Source organism: Astatotilapia calliptera, chromosome 10 (genome assembly GCF_964374335.1).
Source record: "Astatotilapia calliptera chromosome 10, fAstCal68.1, whole genome shotgun sequence".
NCBI lineage: Eukaryota > Metazoa > Chordata > Actinopteri > Cichliformes > Cichlidae > Astatotilapia > Astatotilapia calliptera.
Window position 1 is genome coordinate 23,195,958 of NC_137431.1, and position 21,088 is coordinate 23,217,045.

Below are 21,088 nucleotides of genomic sequence, written 5' to 3' on the forward strand. Positions count from 1 at the left end.
ACTGTGGCTAAAGCTGACACTCACCCTGGACTCCTGTCTGCAGTTCTGGCAGCAATGACCGACGTCTGTTGGGGCCAGAGTGAAATACTGAGACAGAAATGAAGAGAAAGAAAATGTGGAGGTGAAAATGGAGTTGGCCAACTATCTGCTGTTTTGGTGTTAGCTGGGCAGGTAAGGACACCATAACCTTGAAAAGCTAGCAGGTGGTGCTTCCTCTGGTAGTGAAGCTAGTTAAGGCAAGCTAATGAAGCATAAAACTTGGGTTATGGACTTCTTTTATTTATTTATTTTTTTCAATCTACATGGTAAAGGTCGATACCGCCATCCTCACAATTTGTTTGGTGTAAGCGCATTGTCAGTATTAACCCTGTTCAGGACACATTCACGGACAGCTCAAAGCAGTGCTGATGGGTAGTTTTTAACTGTAATGGATGGAGTGCAGCCAATATAGGATTTTGAATCTATTAGATCTGGTGAAACATTCATGAACTTAAATGTTGGTGAAGTGCAAGAGAGGACCGTCATATTTTTATGTATTCATTATTCAGAGGACCGATAAGTGTGTTTCTATTTAATTCATTCCTGATGCAAAATCCTCAATATGCCATTTAAAGAATATGCAATTTAAAGAAATTAAAAAATGTGTTGTACATTAGAGCATGACTTGTTTCTTTTCTTTTTCTTTAGTCTTCAAATCATGGGATCCTAAATGAAGGAAGTCAAAAAGCTTTGATCAGATATATGTATTAAAAGACACTCATCACTCTAGTCTATCCACTATCCTTCCTTCGCACAAGTCCAAATGATCTCAGTCTTGTCTCTCTTAACTTCGTCTCTAAACCACTCAACCTCTATAGCCCTCCTTCTGGTCAGTCCCACTGAAAATCAGCGCATCTTTAATTTTGCTGCTTGCTTTCCTTCTATCACCAGTCACCGCTGACAGTCGTCTCCATCTACTTCACCCTGCCGGTACTCTCTCCTTCACCTTTCTTGTGCACTGTCCATTGCTTTGAATGGATGCAATAATGTGCTTTATATTACACAAGCTACTTACATCAATAGCATGACTGATGATTAGTAAACAAAACATTTTTCTAACTTGGAAGTAACCATTTACAAAAGTTTGATTACACATTAATTGACCCTTTATTATTATTATTGATTGTTTTAAAGTAGTACATTTCTTCCTCTGTTTAGGATGTTTTTGGGACATTGTCAGTTGGTGGTTGTAAATGGTCTCTCCTTCTTTATCTTTAACTAGTATATATTGACTTTTTAGGATTCACCTGGGAGAGTTTCATTGTGTGGGAACTCATTTCAGGACCTTTAAGTATGAAGAGGTTGTTAATAGAGGCAGATTTAAGTACTGCACCGCTACTTTATGCTAATTTGTACCTTTTGTTTTCATTTTAAAGGCCACTATATAACACTTTGCAGCCTGGAGGTGAATGTCTTCTCTACAAAACTTAAACTTGCGAGAGAATTTTTACCTCGTAAGATTAGTTATGCCTGAGAAGCAACTGTTGCTTAGACAGAGAATCTGACTATTTCCTTCACTACTGCACCGCGTAAGCTTTTTTTTTTCCATGTCTAGCTATCAATAACTTTATCTGGGTCAACTATGCTTACACTACACACTGGTGATCGTCTTTTTGTGAAGCTTTTTTTTTTTTAAATTTAATTATTTTATTTTAAATTGAACTTAAGTTAACAAGTCAGATCAACACAACAGATTCAAGTTACACACAACACACAATAAGTGAAACATAACTTAAATAAACTTAAATATTTAAATAACTTCTATAATTTCAAGATGATGGAAAAATACACCACTGTCACAAAAGCAGAAAGCTGATTGAGAATATTTTAAAATATTGCATTACCTCAAGTACATCTCAAATACCCTTTTTACAATTTAATTGACCCAAACACTAAAATAAATGAAAAAATACAAGTAATATTTTCAAAAAGCCCTCCATATAAACAATCAATGGTTGTTTGCACCATGCCTCAAAACTGAAACAAAATAAAATAAAAATAATTACTGAAATAGTAAAGAAGGGTTTCTGGGTACTTAGCAACATGCACGACTTTCAACTGAGAGGCTGAGCTTTAGAGTCATTTTTTGAATCATTTTTTTTACATTTAGAGTCAATCGATGTTTACTTTCATTTTCATTCGCTGTTTGCCCAGATTTAGGCATTAAAACTAGGCTACTTGTCAGGATTAGGACCAGATTATAGTTTGGGATAAAACAGAACCTTTTACAAGGATAAACACATGTTAGAAAGCTCCATTTTCTAGGTTACCAGGGTGATGAGTTCTGCCCCATATAACAGCGACACCGCCAGCGCATATTTTACATGCATTTACCACTAGAGGTCGTTCAATTTTAAAAACACAAGGATAATTCATATTAGCTGCTTGCACAAACAACCTATTGGGTTGTACTTTACGCGAGGACAGTCTCGCATTGACATAATTTAAAAGTGCCTTCCCAAGTCCTCTAATGGAGCTCTCCTGCTGAGTTAAGGAGCTCTAATCAGCGGTGTCAATGCTGTAATTGCAGTTCGCATAAAAGAGAAATACAGAGAGGTGTTTTAATTACAGGGAAAGGCAGAGTGCAATTTCCTTCCCTGCCTGACAAATTGTGTTTGATTATATTATAAATGTGATGTACGTTAACTGTTGGATACTATGTTGTTTTGTAATTTTAGATCTGACAGTCAATCCAACTTTATCCAACACAGGGACATGGTGAGAGAGAGACAGAGAGAGAGAGAGAGAGGATGAAATGACGGCACTTTATTTTGGCCATGAGCTTTGGCATGCTGCTGGTCCATCTCTGTCCATCTGGATGGATATCAGACAGTCAATCCATGGGAAGCCTTACCTGCTGAGAACATACCAGGTGCAAACTCCACAGTAAGACAACAACCAGTAGAGGTTTATTAAGTACTGCACAGTAATCAATCTTCTTCCCTTCCCACCTTCCCACAGCATATGCGTGATAAATAAATAAATACAAGTAAACTGCTTTGGTCTGATTGTTTTGCTAATATTTGTTTAGGTTTTATAAAAGCTTTGACAAGATTTTAATGTGTAACAATTCATTAATAAGATAAATGGTGAGTTGAGATGACATTATAGGTACAACGGTTAACGCAGAAGAGCTCCGCATCATAATGAATTTGCTATGAAATTAAAAGTATCGATAAATGACCATTTTTAGAACAAAGATCCAGTATCTTTGAACGTTACATTTACGTATCAGTGACATATGGAAAAATATATATTTCCTATCTATAGTCACAATGTGTCATTTTCAATTTGTGGCCAAAAAGCTGATCGCCCTTCAGTTAAATATGTTTGTATATGTGTGAAGATCAAACTATTAGAATACTGAATGTAGTGCCCATCCAAACAGTCAGTGTTTGACATCCTCTGCCATTGTTTGAGTTTTCCGTCATGTTCAAAACCTAAATCAACGTTATGGCAGATGATTAACTGAGATCTGCTATCTGTGTGCTCAGGCACAGAAGGCTATCTCTCTCTCTCTCTCTCTCTCTCTCTCTCTCTCTCACACACACACACACACACACACACACACACACACACACACACACACACACACACACACGCAGAGCGAGATCACAAGCCTCTTCCCTGAATACTTCCATCATATTGCCAAGATCCCAGCAAACAAACGCATGTTTACTGACATGAAACAACACAAATGCTTCTTTGAAAACATTGCGGACATCCTTTTTCATTCCTCAGCACAGGGCAGCCTGAGTATAGCTTTGGAAGAAGTGTTTTACTGGGACGCTCAGAAAGGCAGTCATTACATTCCTCTTAGTGCAAAGATGCAGAAAGACAGAGAGGAAATGGAAGCATGAGAGCCCATTTGAGGATGTTTAACAATTGGCCAAACCAGGCATTAAGAACAGCAGAGCAGGTCAAAATATTTAATTGCTTTCTTCAGTGGCAGATTCAAGGTAATGTCTGAATCTACACACTGAGATTTGAGGGCTAGATTACAGCATTATGTTTTTTATACACACAGTATTATAACTTGTGTAGAATTGTATAATTCCTCCATCTGTTTATCTTCGAATGAGTATTGGTGAGTCAAAGATATGTCATAGTCTTCAAACCAACATACTTTTATAAACTGTTTTGTTTATACAACCATGTATGATTAATTATGTGAGCTACTTTCATATAAGACATGCTGGCAGGATTAAATTAAATAAATAGACACAAGCACACAATATTCACGTTAAAGCCCGACTAACTTCGGATATACATCATGATTTACAGGGAATTGTGTAGGAGAATGAGGAAGAAAAGTGATTTAAGTGACACTGATGGCTGTTAATGCCAAATGTACTTGGCCAGGCCTGTAATTCGAAACTGCTGATATACCATCTGTAGGATCTGCAGAGAATAGCCTGAAAAAAGGCAAAACATTCAGTAAGTGCCAGTTCTCTTTATAAAATTGTTTTATTAATGCCCGAGACCAGAAGAGAATGGTCCGACTGCTTTGAGCTGATAGGAAGGCAACAGTAACTCAAGGAACCATTTGTTACACCCAACATATGCAGAAGCCCATTTCTGAATGCACAAACATACCAACTAATAAAATCAACAGAAAGCATATGATTTATGCTCTTGTTCATTTGGATTTCTATCAGCAAGTGACCAAGTACAACATTTCACAAAAGTCTTGACCCATTTCTTTAGATTTTGCTTCCAAGGAGACAGACTTTCTGATTCTGCAATTCAACAAGTAGTCTTGGGGATCTTGATTAATGTATTTATGAATGCAGAAAAGTACATTTGACCTGTCATGCAACACCATCTGGAATGCATCCAATTGGTAATGGCTTTATTTTTCAGCATAACAATGATTCCAAACACTCTGCCAATGCAGTAAAAGCATACCTGGATGGCGAAACAAAACACACACACAATGGAACACTATCAGTCATCGAATGAGCACCACAGAGTCTAGACATCAAAATTATTGAAGAACTATGGGATCATCTTGAGAGAGAAATGAAGAAAAGATACCCTACATCTAAAGAAATTATTTGAGTCTTCTTCAGGAAGTCTGGAGAACTATTCCTGAAAACTAGATGAGGAAATGACAATAAAGGTTGCCTAAGAGATAAAAAGTTCAGATTGCCATACCAAACACTGACTTTCAAGCTTGTTAAATGCGTAAAAACTCTTTGCTTTATATACTCTTTTTCCATGTATGGCTGCATGTTTCGATAAATTGCTTCACCTATTTCCTAAATTCCCAACAAAATATAAAGAAATGTGGCGTGGTGGAATACTTTTGCATATCATGGTATTGAAAGGATAGCTCATTAAACTAAAACTGTATTTCCATGTGTTCATCTTGAGTTTCCAAGTCCCTAAATTTCGTCCTTTTTTGTCTATAGTTATAGCTGGGCTTTGTGCCAGAAATAATTTTAGCAAGACCAAATAAATAGCTTACAACTATAGCAGATTTGAAGCACAATTAAACTTATCTATGGTGGCTTCCAGATGACAAAAATGGGGACAAAGTCATTAAAGCACCATAAAAATAATTTGAGTTTGAATGAATTCAGCCAAAATAATGGTGGTAAACATTCTTACGGGTGATCATGTAAAGTGGAATGCCAACTGTTAACTACCCAAGAGGAGCACAGTGATATATGAGTTTTCAAGGCTTTATGAGGACCAAAGCATCTGTGCATGTGTTTCAGTGTAAAACCGTACAAAGACTTATTAGTAAAACAGGCCAAAAGCCCATAATGCTGATGTGCAAAACTTCAAACTTGTTCAGGTTTTTTCTTTTTTTTAGGTAGGATTTGTGCATTTGTGTGCAAAAGATGATTTGCAAATGGCCAGTGTTCATTAAAGACTATTGAAATGATTGTACCTCCCTGTAGTGAAATGCAAGCTACTTCATAACTTACAGCAATAAAAAATGTTTGGTTTTGATGTATGGGGTTGTATAGAATTAACGAAAAATAAATAATAAATCTGGCAACCTAATGTTTGTCTCTTAACGTGTCATATCAGCCCCCTGCAGATAAAGTTTCAATGTGTGCAATGGGGCTTCAAATATACCCCGATTATTATTTGATTTACTTAGACTTTAAGTTAAATTTACTTTGGTTTTTGTTTTCAGATTTTTGCACAATTTTTAGTTCCAGAAACGCCATCAGGTCGAATAAGGTGCAAAAATTCCACCTGTTGTCTTGATAATACAGGGATTCCATTATTTATGTGAATAAATCACAGTAATGAATAGAAGTCTCAATATGAAGAGAGTTGTGCTTTGAATTGAAGAGAAAATTCTGCAGCTTCCTGGCAGGATCCCCCCACCCCCCACCACCAGTACCACACACACACACAGAGCTGTGAATCGCTACTGGACTCCTACACGGGGCTCACTGCCTTTTGCATCTGCCTCTGATCCCACCATATTCATGACGCTTCGTGTCCGAGTTTACACAGCGGCGCACATCCTGCTTACCGGTGCGTGGAGCCACCAGCGTGCACGGCTGTGTGAGACGCGCAGAGTGCAAGCTTCAGCGCATAGTGCTCTCCTCCATGAAACCTGCTTCCAACCTCGAGGCACTGCGCTGGCAAGGCGCTTCCCAGAATGTAAAGCCAAGCTGCTCTTTTTGTCAGAGGCCTCAATGCGTTGAGGTCGATGTGTGAGCAACTGCTGGTTTAGACACGATATCACGATATACAGGAGAGAGAGAGAGAGAGAGAGAGAGAGAGAGAGAGAGAGAGAGAGCTCCATGGGCAATGTCAAGGGGAGCGGCTGACTGAATTCACTGGTTTAAGCATCATGGATAGAAAGGCTTTTTTTTCTCTTTCTCTGGGCGTTGAGCAAATTGCGGACCTGTTGTGTACCCCAGCTGTAGGAAAAGTTTTGTCTCCTGGTTTGGACAAACAATGTCACTGATGTATACTCATATCTGATAATATTTGCACATATCCTATGTCGATTAGATCTTTGGTTTAAGAACGTATCATACATATCCTTTCCTCTTCACCAACGCTTAGGTCTGTGACCAATTCCAGAATCTATAAAACTAGATTTTAGTTAAATGCTTCACCACAGTGCTGCTGTTTCACAAACAAAGATGCTAAATTTAGAATATGAACTGTGTCGTGCAGACTTCAACTGAGAGCTGCCGAGTTGCTCTGCAGGAGCAAAGAGATTTAGTGCCTTCAGTGGTTTGCTCGGGGACTGACGAGTTGGCTAACTGATGTCCGGAAAAAAAAGCTAGTGGAAAGACACAACCACACCCACAATTTTCAGTAATCTCACGAGTGTCGAACTATCGCTTTTTCTATCACAGTTGTTGCTTTTTAAACAACAGCTCAACGTGTAAAAAATCAAAACACACGCCCACGCATTCTCTCTCTCTCTCTCTCACGCATATCCAAAACAAACAAAACAAAAAAAAAGGAAAGAAACGGGGAGACCCCCATATGCCCCTGAGCAACCTAAAGTCTTGATTCTCCTTTAAATTTTCTCCTAGATTTGCCAGTACCATCAGCGGCAGCGGTGCTGCCTCTCGGTGTTGTGGTCGGGAGTACGCATGCGCCCGGCATTGGAATTACTGCGCTGGCAAGAATAAGTTAGACCTCGTCTTTCCTAAAAGAGCGAAAAAACACAGAGTTTAAATATGGTAGTGTTCAGAAGACGAAGAATGATGTGTTTTATCGTCTGCTTGCTCCCCGTCATTGTGGCCATGGTGTGCGCTCAAAGGTAAGTGACGGAGGATGCTCCACTCGTTTTACTAAGTGTATTACAGACGGCATGGGAAATACTTAGGCACTTCTGTTTGAAGAATATATCCTGTTTGAATCTGATTTTGTCTCTTTCTGTGTTTTCTTCGTCCATAGTGCCAGTGTCAGTGACCCTAGCAATATGTCTTTGGTCAAAGAAACGGTGGACAGACTGTTAAAAGGTTATGATATACGATTGAGGCCAGATTTCGGAGGTAAATGTACTTCTATTTTCCGATACTATGTTAAAGGCAGCGCGTTGTCAGCCTGTGAAATATTACAGTTAATGTGTTAACTGGGCAGTTTTAAGCAAGTAAGGAGGGGGGGGGGGGAGGATATATCAGCTTTAGAATGACAGTGTAGATAAAATACGACTAACGCCAGAACACATGTGGATGATAAATTGCACCAGCACATTTATTTGAATGACGAGTCTCCAGAGTTGGGGAAAAAAAACAGTATCTGCTCATTTTTCTTAATATTAACGTCCAACTCAGGCGTTTATTGTCACGGAAATACGTTAGAACTATCTGAGCTAAAGTCAGCAACTTTTAGAGGCAATACCAATACTTTCACTGCTGGCCAACGCATCTAATCCCACCCGAAATGAACACTGTAAACTGTTATTCAGCTGACAAGAGCTAAATTCACAACTGTGTGCTTCCTAGTCACGTACTCATTATTAACCGATATGTCAGCGAATCACTCGGGCTACATCTGATGTGCAGTGTCTTCTTTTTTGTGTGTGCTTGTTTTCATCTGCCCAGGTCCTCCGGTTGGAGTGGGAATGAATATAGATATAGCCAGCATAGACATGGTATCAGAAGTCAATATGGTAAGTAGGCCATTATCACCTCTACTTTTGGGACAGTGTGTGACGATAGTGATAGCTGTTATGCTTAAGCCTATGGTGGGAGATGCCCACCATAGGCTGTGTGAACGTGCCAGATCAAATCAGTGGGCGTGAGTTTGAGACTTCAAAGCCACTGATCATTGTGTGTCATGACACGAATTAAACCTCTTTGGAGCTTTTAAATTGACTGGAATAGATGGACGATTGGTTTTTGGTCTTTTAAGCTGATTGCAGCCTCATTTTCTGAGCAAAAAGGCTGCACAGCCAAGCATCACTAACCTAACACAATCAATTGTTTTAGGGAATAAAGTTCAATCTGCATACATGGCACGCACCTGCAGTGTACTTCCATCTATCTTGAGGGAAGTTTTGATATTAACAAAAGTCTCAACGCTGACAAGATTTTCTGAAACATCGTTTTTGACGAGTCTGTCAAAGCTGGGATTTTGCTAGTAATAGTGACAGTGGAGGAACTTCAGCAGCTGTAGCTATGAGAGGTGATTAAGTTTCATACAAGTGCGCCTCCTAGTGACGATATTATAGAACATCACCTCGATTTTGAGAGAAACAGAGACATGTATTTTATCACACTGGAAGGTCAGCTTGACACTTATAATACACCAAGCAAAGGGGGCCAAAATGATATTTATGATGTTATGCATTAGCTTTTGATAGGTGCATTGTCACTCCTACATTTTTTTTAAACTTCTTCTTTTAATGTTTTACTTCAACAGTGGGAGCTGGCACATTAGTATTTACAACTTTTACATGAAATGTCTAGCTGTGTCCTGCTGCAGCAGTTGTTTTGGTGTTGCTATCTGTGATATGTTGCATATGTTTCACTCTAGGAAATTGTGGGCTGCAGCACCCAAACACTGTCGCTTGTGTTGTTATCTTCGTGCCTCTGTTGATTCGCAAGAGTGAGAAAACAGATGATAATATGTCTATTTGCATGTATTTGAGGACTTGCACAATCAGTCACACACACACCCACATACACAGGTACGCACACACATGCATACACAATGCAAGTCTTTGGAGCCTAGGACTGTGGCTTTGAATTCTTAATTAAAGCCATGTTTTCTCTGTGTGAAGGATGTTGAAAGCTGCCTTACATAGAGGTTGTTCATGTATATGTACTTGTTAAAGAGAGTGTAGGTTCAGAACTGTACTGTAAGTGCTAAAATAAGATGTATTTTCATGTATCAAATGCATTCATGATGTTCTTTCCATCCTCATCCAGATTAATTATAGAATAACTAAGCATGTGAACATGTTTATGCAATTTATAGATGCAGGCTGGTTAGGAAAAAAGGACAGCATACCATGTGTTACGTTACTAGTGATTCACATTATTTTCAAACTCATTAAACCACATTAGGACCCTTATGCCCTATGGATGGGGAAATTGTCATCCAGGATGACACGATAGAAGTGTTTCATCGTAGCAAAAAGTTATTATTAGAACAACCTTATACTTTTCTCCTATTTTGATCAAGTCTACCCAAATGGCAGGGTTCAGGTTCCCACAGCATAACAGGTCGTTACGTCACCTCACTGTACAGTGGGGGTCGAGCATCATGGTTTTTCATTTAATTTGTGTCCTCTCTGTATATTTTCTCAGAAAATGCACAACAGCAGGAACTTATTATTAAATGACAATAGTGCTAGAAAGTAAATAATGATATTTATGTTATTTAGATTACATGGAGCAGTGCGGGAAGCAAATCAGGAAACTGTAATAGATTATGAGCTAGATACCATGGTGTGCCAAAACTATTTTTGCTAATACTTTCAACTCCCAACAACATTCAGAAAAAAAAACTGACCTAACCTAACATCATTATTCTTGCCTACAAGCACACCACAGCTGGGATTTATATTCATGCACCCCCACACGGACAAACAACAAAAAAAAAAATCCCACTCTCCATCTAAACACAAAAAAGCTGCTTCTTTTGATCATGAGAAGCCTTTGTTAGGTTTGGCCTACTAAACACCCTCTAATGTGAAAGCAGAGTCATTACCACCTGACCCACTGGAGTCTCATAAAAAGAAGAGGCCACATGTGTGTGTAATGGTCTCAGCATCTTTGATCTCTTGTCTTCCTCTAAATGTAGCCACTTTTCAGGATAGCAGCTGGTGTAGAAGCACTTTCCTTTCTTCCATTTCCTCTACCCCATCTGGCTCTCTGTCTGCCACTTATTTCAGTGCAGGGATAGAACCTCCCTGTGTACTTTCTTTATTGAACGGAAAAGGGTTGAGGGTCGAGGATAATGGAGAGATGTCACAGAGGAATGCATCCAGCAGAGCTGCATTTATCTTCATGGTAGAACAGAACATCCATGTTTTGGTATGTATATATCAATTGAATCTGCTAGTCTGGCATTACTCTATGTTGGAGGCCTCACATCTGAAGCAGAGACACCAGGTGATGGCATATGTATTTGTTGACATTTTGCAAAAGACCTTTTAAAATAAATACATCTTTTGCAGCATTTGTCCTCAGTGTCATAGATCCATTTGCATCAAACTCACTTTAGATGAGTTCTCAACCTAAAAGAGCCTTTAAGCATGGGTGGCCGTCTCTGGTATTCATCACATATTTAATATTAAAACTGTACATGCATATCTTCACTGATGATTGTGCCATATAGAAAACTATATTACATGTTTGGGTTTTTTTAAGGATTGCGGCTTGACAATGAAGAGGATGTGGCCAGTGAAAGGTCACTTGTTCCTGTGTTTTGGACCCAGTGTCACAATCTTTGGCTTGGGACTTTGGATATGATTGTCTAAGACCTAGGGGTCACATTTTTCACTTTTCAGTATGTGACATAAAGAGACAGAGAGAGAGACAGATAGGAGAAAGAGCTCTGACATTAACAAGTTACCATGTGGAGAGCCAGCAGCGGTGCTGGTGTTGGAGGGAAGGTCATGTACCTAGTGCTGCAGAGGGTTCATTCTGCGTGACTCAGAGGTGGACATACAGAGAGGGACGCACACTCGGAATACCAATGACATGTTAGACATTCAACCTAAGGCAAGTGGCTTGCAAGCCTTGATTCATGTCGTGGTCAAAATAAAAAATAGAAAAAATAGTGGAAATTAAGTGGGAATATAGAGGCATTAGTAGATCTCCCTTCAATCCTCTCAGTAATTGTCTTCTGCTTCTCTGCTGCTCAAGTCTCAATATTTACTTTTGGTTTAGCTCCTGAGCAGTTGAAGTTTAAGCCAGCAGTTTTCACAGGAGAGAAATATTCCTGTCTGAGGATGAAGAACAGTTCTTATCCCCCTCCAAAAGGCAGAAATACCATTATTGATGCACATAAAGGTCGAAAGGAGCTTATTGATTGTTGGAGAGGGACTGCAAACTTCAGACCCCCTTCAATTTTGGTACCACCTCTCAGCACGTCTGGTGTAAATGCATGAAGACTGTACGGAAAACTCTACCGCTTATACTATATATCATAAAGATACATTATAATGGATGTTGGCTGAAAGGCAGGAGATTATTGCTTACCACATGATATTAAAAAGGAAGAAAGATTGTGATAGCACTTATGTGGTATTGCACAATATCTCATCCCAGACCTAAGAGCTTTAAAATGATATTAAGCCTGCTTCTATAGATATGTCTAAATCTATGTCACAGCCACCTTCAGTAATCTGGATAGAGCTGTATACCAATGAGCAGATGACGTACGGAGGAATGTTCAACCGTGTCAGTATTAGTTTAAATAGGTTTCCATGACATGGGTTTGAACACTGAAGAACACTTAGTATAAAATGTCAGTGGGGAAGAAAACATCTGCTTAATCAGATCATAATAAGGTTAAACCAATTGATGGGTGTCATGTAATCTTAGAAAATAATGAGCGCCACTAAATCTATTTTCATTAAAGAATACATCAGCTCTATTGTCTTTTTTTTGTCAAAGCCCACACACTTTGGCAGGGTTTCACCAAAGCTATACACAGGTTGATTGCTGCAGGCTTTGCCAGTACTCCAATTACCCCCACACTCCTGCTCCATGGTTGTTGCATAGTAACTAATGGAAGCGAAGAAGCAATGTGTGAAGATTCACAAACTGAAACACCTTTCATTTGTGGAAGGAAATAAAAAGAAATGTGCTAAAACTCAATCAACATGTGTGAATTTGTGAAGACACACCAATGTTTTTTGGTGTGCAAAGTGTCAAATTAAATGTGAAACTATTAAATCGTCTTTGCTCAGATATAAATTTGAAACAAGCTATTTAGAAAATATTGGTAATATTTATTTGAGTTGGAAATTTTGCAACTTGATGGCATACTTTGATTAAAATGACTAAAAAAAAATCTTCTTTTTTCAGTGTAAAAGTTATAACCATGCCTCTAACTTTGGGAAGGCTATAACTAGTCAAAACGTCTTCATTAAAAGTTACACTTGCTAAAAGCTCATTGAAGTGCCTCGTGTAGTGAAGTGACTTCTTATCCTCAGTCTGTGAACAGACATGGACATACTTAAAATGTCTTTAATGAGAAGTACAGTGTGTCTGTGTTTCTCCCATGCACATGCATACATTCGCAAATCCAAAGCCCTCGCTGGTCTATAGCCATGTCTCATCTCATAAACTGGTATTTTAACAGATCCTCAGTGAAGTTGTTGGAATAATGCAAGAGACCAGAGTCCAGACAAATGCACCCATGGTCACATTCAGGGTTTTTATTTATTTATTTAAGAAAACAAGCTGAACACAATAATTGTACAGTTGCGGGCCATAAAACTACTTTATAAGCTAAAAGAGACTATGGACAGATGCATAGCTGCGTTGCAGTCTGCCACAGTAACTTTTGCTTCCAAAACCTACAACATCTGAAGCATCCTTAATTTGTAGTATTTAATCAGCTGATTATGAAAGCACTGGAAAATGTTATGTAAGAATTGTGAACAACCTTTATATATCAATAGAAGAACACATTTGGAAATAAAAGACCTCCTTCATTGTATATTGATGCTACCATGTTATTTGGTAGGAAAAGCTTATAATTTATTTGTGAATACTTTCAGGTTTGTTTACTCTTATTGTAGCAAAAGTTTGAAAGGGGAAAAAAGGCTGATTTGGAGGTCAGTCCAAATAAAAATATTTATCACAGTGAGTATTTTAGTGAAACGTGTTTACTCATACATTTATATTCACAGGGAATATTTTCAACTCCCTCATTATTAAGCTGTGATGCATTTTGAACTTTTCTAATAAGTTCCTGTCCTTGGCATTCACTTGTCTCTCCCACTGCTTCCAGGTGTAACCTGTTTCCTTGGTATAGTTTGTTCTTCAGACAGAAACCCTTGTGTCACAGAATATTCTCCACCCTCTCACTCTCTTAATATTTTCTTTCATGGCAGTTTTCATTGTGATACCTCTTTCCACCTGTAAATCTGGCCATGACTTTCCTCTGTCTAATCAGCATGAAGAGGAAAAACATGAAACGGAAATGGAAATTCTTCACCTTGCATAGAAATCAACAAGTAAATATGACATTGTGCAGAGGATGTTGGAGATGAAATTGTGTTTTAGTGATGACCCTGTTCCTCACTGGAGAAAGATTCTAGGTTCTGAGGCATTTTTGTGTGTTAGTACGTTCTCCCTCTGCATGTGTGGGTTCCCTCCTAGTGCACCAACCTTTTTCACAAGTCCAAAGACGTGCATATTAGGGTAATAAGTGATTCTATTTTGGCTGTATAGTTGTGACTGCTCACATTCACACCTATATCCATGTCGCTGTCTCTCTGTGGTAGACTGGCAACCTGTCATGGGTGTCCCCCACCTCTTTCCTATGTGTGATAGGCTCCAGCTCTGCCTATGATCCTGAATTGGATACATGGTTATGAAAACAGATGGATGGATGCCAGCCTATAGAGTTTTAGTAATCTATTTACAGTTAAGTCATGGGTCACTTGAATCTTGTTTTAAAAAAAGGCATAATTTATGTGGGTGTTTATGTACACAACATAGGATTACTTTTTTATGTCAACAATAAGAACACATAACCTACAGGTAGGTGTTAGCAGAAGCTATTAGCAGAATATAAATGAGGCTGAAGCTAATAATTGTGTTTCTGCGATAAGACCATGATATAATAAAGCAGGTAAACAGAAATAAGGTTCTAAATGATCCTCTTCATCAGGGAGATTAAGAAAATGAATGTAAAACTTGAACAGAATAAACATAAATGAGGAATTTCCTCCTTTGATGAGCACTGTACACGATAAAGTGATCACCGAGGATGTGCCTCACCAATAAATACCAACAAGTTTAGGGTAAAAAAAAAAACACGTGTCAGAGCCTTAAGACTCTGTTTGTTGGCTTTATGAATATACAGTGGGGCAAAAAAGTATTTAGTCAGCCACCGATTGTGCAAGTTCCCCCACCTAAAATGATGACAGAGGTCAGTAATTTGCACTAGAGGTACACTTCAACTGTGAGAGACAGAATGTGAAAGAAAAATCCATGAATTCACATGATAGGATTTGTAAAGAATTTATTCGTAAATCAGGGTGGAAAATAAGTATTTGGTCAATAACAAAAATACAACTCAATACTTTGTAACATAACCTTTGTTGGCAATAACAGAGGTCAAACGTTTACTATAGGTCTTTACCAGGTTTGCACACACAGTAGCTGGTATTTTGGCCCATTCCTCCATGCAGATCTTCTCGAGAGCAGTGATGTTTTGGGGCTGTCGCCGAGCAACATGGACTTTCAACTCCCGCCACAGATTTTCTATGGGGTTGAGGTCTGGAGACTGGCTAGGCCACTCCAGGACTTTCAAATGCTTCTTACGGAGCCACTCCTTTGTTGCCCGGGCGGTGTGTTTTGGATCATTGTCATGTTGGAAGACCCAGCCTCGTCTCATCTTCAAAGTTCTCACTGATGGAAGGAGGTTTTGGCTCAAAATCTCACGATACATGGCCCCATTCATTCTGTCCTTAACACGGATCAGTCGTCCTGTCCCCTTGGCAGAAAAACAGCCCCATAGCATGATGTTTCCACCCCCATGCTTCACAGTAGGTATGGTGTTCTTGGGATGCAACTCAGTATTCTTCGTCCTCCAAACACGACGAGTTGAGTTTATACCAAAAAGTTCTACTTTGGTTTCATCTGACCACATGACATTCTCCCAATCCTCTGCTGTATCATCCATGTGCTCTCTGGCAAACTTCAGACGGGCCTGGACATGCACTGGCTTCAGCAGCGGAACACGTCTGGCACTGCGGGATTTGATTCCCTGCCGTTGTAGTGTGTTACTGATGGTGACCTTTGTTACTTTGGTCCCAGCTCTCTGCAGGTCATTCACCAGGTCCCCCCGTGTGGTTCTGGGATCTTTGCTCACCGTTCTCATGATCATTTTGACCCCACGGGATGAGATCTTGCGTGGAGCCCCAGATCGTGGGAGATTATCAGTGGTCTTGTATGTCTTCCATTTTCTGATGATTGCTCCCACAGTTGATTTTTTCACACCAAGCTGCTTGCCTATTGTAGATTCACTCTTCCCAGTCTGGTGCAGGTCTACAATACTTTTCCTGGTGTCCTTCGAAAGCTCTTTGGTCTTGGCCATGGCGGAGTTTGGAGTCTGACTGTTTGAGGCTGTGGACAGGTGTCTTTTATACAGATGAGTTCAAACAGGTGCCATTCATACAGGTAACGAGTGAGGGACAGAAAAGCTTCTTACAGAAGACGTTACAGGTCTGTGAGAGCCAGAGATTTTCCTTGTTTGAGGTGACCAAATACTTATTTTCCACCCTGATTTACGAATAAATTCTTTACAAATCCTACCATGTGAATTCATGGATTTTTTTTTCACATTCTGTCTCTCACAGTTGAAGTGTACCTCTGGTGCAAATTATTGACCTCTGTCATCATTTTAAGTGGGGGAACTTGCACAATCGGTGGCTGACTAAATACTTTTTTGCCCCACTGTAGTATGTAAAGTAAATTTAAATTCTTTAACACATACAAAGCAAGTAATACATGTTCCATCAGTGTTCACATATTTTGGAAACTAGCTGGAATTATTCATTACTAAACTTCTTTATTTTAAGTATTGATTGTTTTAGAGACAGGGCATGGACATCAAAAAGCACTTGTAATGCAATTTTATTAAATGTTATCCTAAAATGTTTTACAGTAATAAAAACAAAGATTTCCACTCGTGTTATCTTTTAAAAAACAATTGCAAATTTAACAAATTAACATATTTCTTAACTAGACCACTTACCATTCACACAGTGTCTAATAGCAATTAAAAGCAACTAAAGTAGTACCAAACTGAGCGCCATGACACAACTGCCTAGCAACAACTGTTATAAAGAGAGTGCTGAAGGATCTCCAATCTGGATTGCTGAGTGTAGCCTGAAACTGTAGAGAAGATTGAGTATTTAGTTGCTCAATAAGCAAGCTAACAGTTGGAACCAAAGTCAATCAGATGTAGCAAACACATTTAAAATGCCGTGGGTAGGCAGTAAATCAAAAAGGAGGCTGATGATCATATAAGCAGGTACAGACAAGTGGAACACAGTGAAGGCTGCAGCAACACGGGAATAAGACAACTTAGGCAACCTGGAAAATGTTTTCTATGTGCTATTAATTTCAGATAAGGTAGAAAGAGAGGTCATTGTGATCAGTGTCAAGAAGCAACAGGAAAATTCAAAAACAGTGGCTGGTGGGCATGAAGAAAGAATGACATAGCTGAAAGTGATATTATATTACTGAGAGCACAGGAAATAGTCAGAGGCAGAGGAGGGAGGAGAGAAAGATGGAGCAGCTGTCCCCATGACAAGATTACCACAGGTTTTTGTGCAGTCGAAATCTCTTAAGCCGTGTGTACAAAGATGTCTGACTAAATAGGGACTAAGGAGTTAGCTTGCCATTATTTCTCATCTCACTGCAGGTATCTTTTTAAAATCACACAACTCGTCTTTACAAAACCTGTCCTCAGCCCCGAGTTATGATTCAAAAGTAGTTTTTCGATCACTGTATTTAATTAGGCGTAGCCAAGTGTTGAAAAGCTTTCACTTGGGCAGTCTAACAATCCCTTTTTGCAGATGATGTGGTTCTGTTGGCTTCATTAGGTGGTGGCCTCCAAGTCTAAGGCCATGGTCCTCAGCTGGAAATAGGTGGAGTGCCCACTCCAGGCCAAGGATGAGTTACTGAAAGAAGGAGTTTAAGTATCTCGGGGTCTTGTTCACGAGTGAAAAGAGCAGTAGATCAACCGACAGATTGTTGCAGTGACTGCAAAAATGCCGGTATGTCCATCAGTTCGTCATTCTAAAGAGAGAGCTAAATGTAGAAGCCAAGCCCTCGATTTAACGGTCAATCTATGTCCCTACCCTCACCAATGGTCACAAGCTTTGTGTAGCGACTGAAAGGAAAAAGTAAACGGATACAAGCAGCAGAAAAGAGCTTTCGCCGAAGGAAACCTAGCTTTTCCCTTAGAGATAGGGTGAAGAGTTTGCCCATCCGGGAGGGGTTCATAGTACTACTCCTACAAATCGAAAGGAGCCAGTTGAGGTGATTCGGGCATCTGATGAGAATGCCTCATGGGCGCCTACTCGGTGAGGTGTTCCGGGCATGTCCCACCAGCAGGAGGCCATGGGGCAGACCCAGGACACACTGGGCTGGCCTGAGTACACCTTCTTGTTCCCACGGACAAACTGGAGATGGTGGTTATCCGCTTAGGCTCCTGCCCTGTGACCCAGCCCCAGATAGGTGGAAGAACATGTACGTATGGATGGATGGTATTTAATTAGGTTCAAAGTTTAGGCACAGTTCACAGCCTTGCTATACTTAGCCTCTCACTTTTCATCCTGTTCCATCATAAGGTTAAAAGTGTTGAACCTTAAGCTGTTAAAAAGTTTCTGTGCTGGGTTGAATGCAAGCTAAACAGCAAAGATGGATATATTTACTGCCAGAATACCATTGTCTTACTGCACTTTGCCTCTCTGCACTCTTTCCTGTTAAGGAAACTGGATAGGCAGAACAAAGAAAGGAACATATGGAGTTCAACACTTTCGCAAATGCAAAAAAACAAATTCACTAAAACTTTTCAAAATATTAAAAGCTGGGTGTCCCATGGGTACACTAAATTGTACATGGAGGAATCCTTTAAGTGTTTGGCCACTGCATTTTCACATCTTGATATAACTCAAATCTGGTTATCTTTGAAATATCAGCTGAGTTTCATACACCCATCACTGTATCCACACATGCACCAGAAATGTACTTCTTAGATTGCTATTAATATTACAGACATTGCATATTGTACAATTAGTACCATAGCTCTAAATGTCAAGGGAAGGAAGGCATGTAATCAATTCCCTCAGGTTAAACAAGCTCACTAGTTAAGCATCTGATTCACTGCTGCCTGTGACAGAGAATGATGGGCTGGATGTTCAGACAACAGCACATTCCCTGCAGCAGTAGGTCTAAAATCATCTTGTTTTCGTGTCGGTGGGCAGAGCAGGGCGATTTAACAGCATATTGCCACTGTTCTATTGAGTATTGCAAGGTAATAATTTCTACCCTTATATTATGTTGCTCTGTTATATTTTCCCGTCTGTCTCTCTCTTTCTCTCTCTCCCTCCAAAGTGTATCTCTCATTTTCATTTTTTCTTTGCCTATTTGATAATGACACAAGGCTGAGGCCCTGCTGCAGGGGGGATTAGACAGAGTTACAAATCAAAGTGGGTTAATCGGCTAGCCTACCATTTTTGCAGGCATCGCTCAGTTCAGTGGTCCCACTACTCTATTTGTTTGTGTGTATTACTGTAGTGTTTGCGCACACCTGCTCAATGGTTGTTGTTTTTTTTTGTTAGTTTATTCGTTAAAACAAAAACGAGCAAAAAATATCACAACATATTTCTTTTGAACTTTTTATGGACTCACCTTTGGAGAGACAAATTAGGAGTGACAGTACAATCAACCATCCGCTTTCAGGAAATAAACCCAAGATGGCTTGTGTGGTTGCATACAAAGTCAGTTGATGAGCATGGTTCTGGTGATTCTCCTGCCTTCAGGTTTGGACATTGTGGACTCTTTTTTTGGAGACTGCTGTTTGATTTTTTGTGTGCAGCAGAAAACTCTCCACGCCAGGCATCATCCTGCACATGAAGATTGGGTCACATTCAGAGCTCTTTGCACAAGTTTGAAGTCCATGTTTAAATCACAAATGAGGATTTGCAAGTTTAGTCCTAGACTTCCAAGGAGAAAATGTAGCATGAACTATGTGCTGAGCTTTAGAACCTTTTTATTCAACCCCACATACTGATGAATATTCTTAAAATCCTGTTAGTTGCTGAAACTAAGACAGTCAGCACAGTGTGGAATGGACTGGACTAGGACACAAACAGGTCTAATCTCAGATTCCTCAAAGCTAGTGTTATTTTTGCCAAAGACGCTGAGCCTATATAATTACTTAATTCCCAGTGTTAATCAGTGATAAATGTTTAGTGGCAGCTATTTTCCTTTGATTGAAACATTTTTTAGCCATATGCTGTCATGGCTGGATGCCAGGTGACTATTTATGCATTAAAGATGGTATGATATGTCTCTGACACTCACAGTTTACTGTGCACACATTTATCTTCAAAGCTGAGAGCTGCACAGTATGTTGTGTCACTGAAGTTGTGTTACAGAAAAGCAAAGACAGATGCATATAATACTCATAGTCACAGCCACATTTGGGTGCACTTTCCATTTTGCCTGCTCTTTTTCTTAATAGGAAGGGCACGAGTTGAATCACGATCGACTGTGTGTTCAAAATATGAGTGTTAGTGTGTAAGCATTGCTGTTGAGTGTTGTGTACCAGGGATAACACTCATCACTGCGTGGGATCTATTTTTAGGTTGTTAATCAAGTAACATGTTCTGACTGACACACTCAGTATGATATCCCATGAAGTGTGAGTGCAGGGAGATTGCTTCATTTTGGCTCATCCCACCGCAGTGACCTACCAGAGGTCAAAATGATGTGTGTGAGAGTGCAGATGCAAGTCTTTGCTTTAGTGCCTGTTGTCAAACAACAAAATAGCTCTGTACAGTGTTTCCAGATGCAAAGGGTGCCAGACACATTTACAGAGATTTGCTTCTCTTTATTTGTATGTGTTTGTTCTCTTTAAATGCATCCCAAAAATTGGACAAGAGGGAAGGGTAAAAATATGTTTTTTTTCTAAAACGTCTATTATGAAACAAGAACGGTCATGACACAGAAAGATGCCGTAATTATCCAGGGAACAATACGACACAGCGTAGCCACTCACATTTAGTACAACCTTTTGAACAAAGTTAAACATGTCAGTAGGGCAAAATTTTAGAGTGACATGAAGGTTACAGGTTATAAAAGTCAGATGACATTTATAGTCATCAGAACTAAGCAAATAAGAC

General features: G+C 39.5%; 1 protein-coding gene across 1 annotated transcript in view; it reads left to right on the forward strand.

Moving 5' to 3' along the window:
- The first annotated feature begins 7,198 nt into the window (after positions 1 to 7,198).
- Positions 7,199 to 21,088, forward strand: part of gabrb2b (gamma-aminobutyric acid type A receptor subunit beta2b) — a 65,949-nt gene continuing 52,059 nt past the window's right edge. The window contains exons 1-3 of the mRNA XM_026182501.2: positions 7,199 to 7,792; positions 7,930 to 8,027; positions 8,580 to 8,647. Of these exons, the coding sequence (XP_026038286.1) occupies positions 7,710 to 7,792; positions 7,930 to 8,027; positions 8,580 to 8,647 (249 nt within the window). The 5' untranslated portion in view covers positions 7,199 to 7,709. The remainder of the gene's footprint in view (positions 7,793 to 7,929; positions 8,028 to 8,579; positions 8,648 to 21,088) is intronic.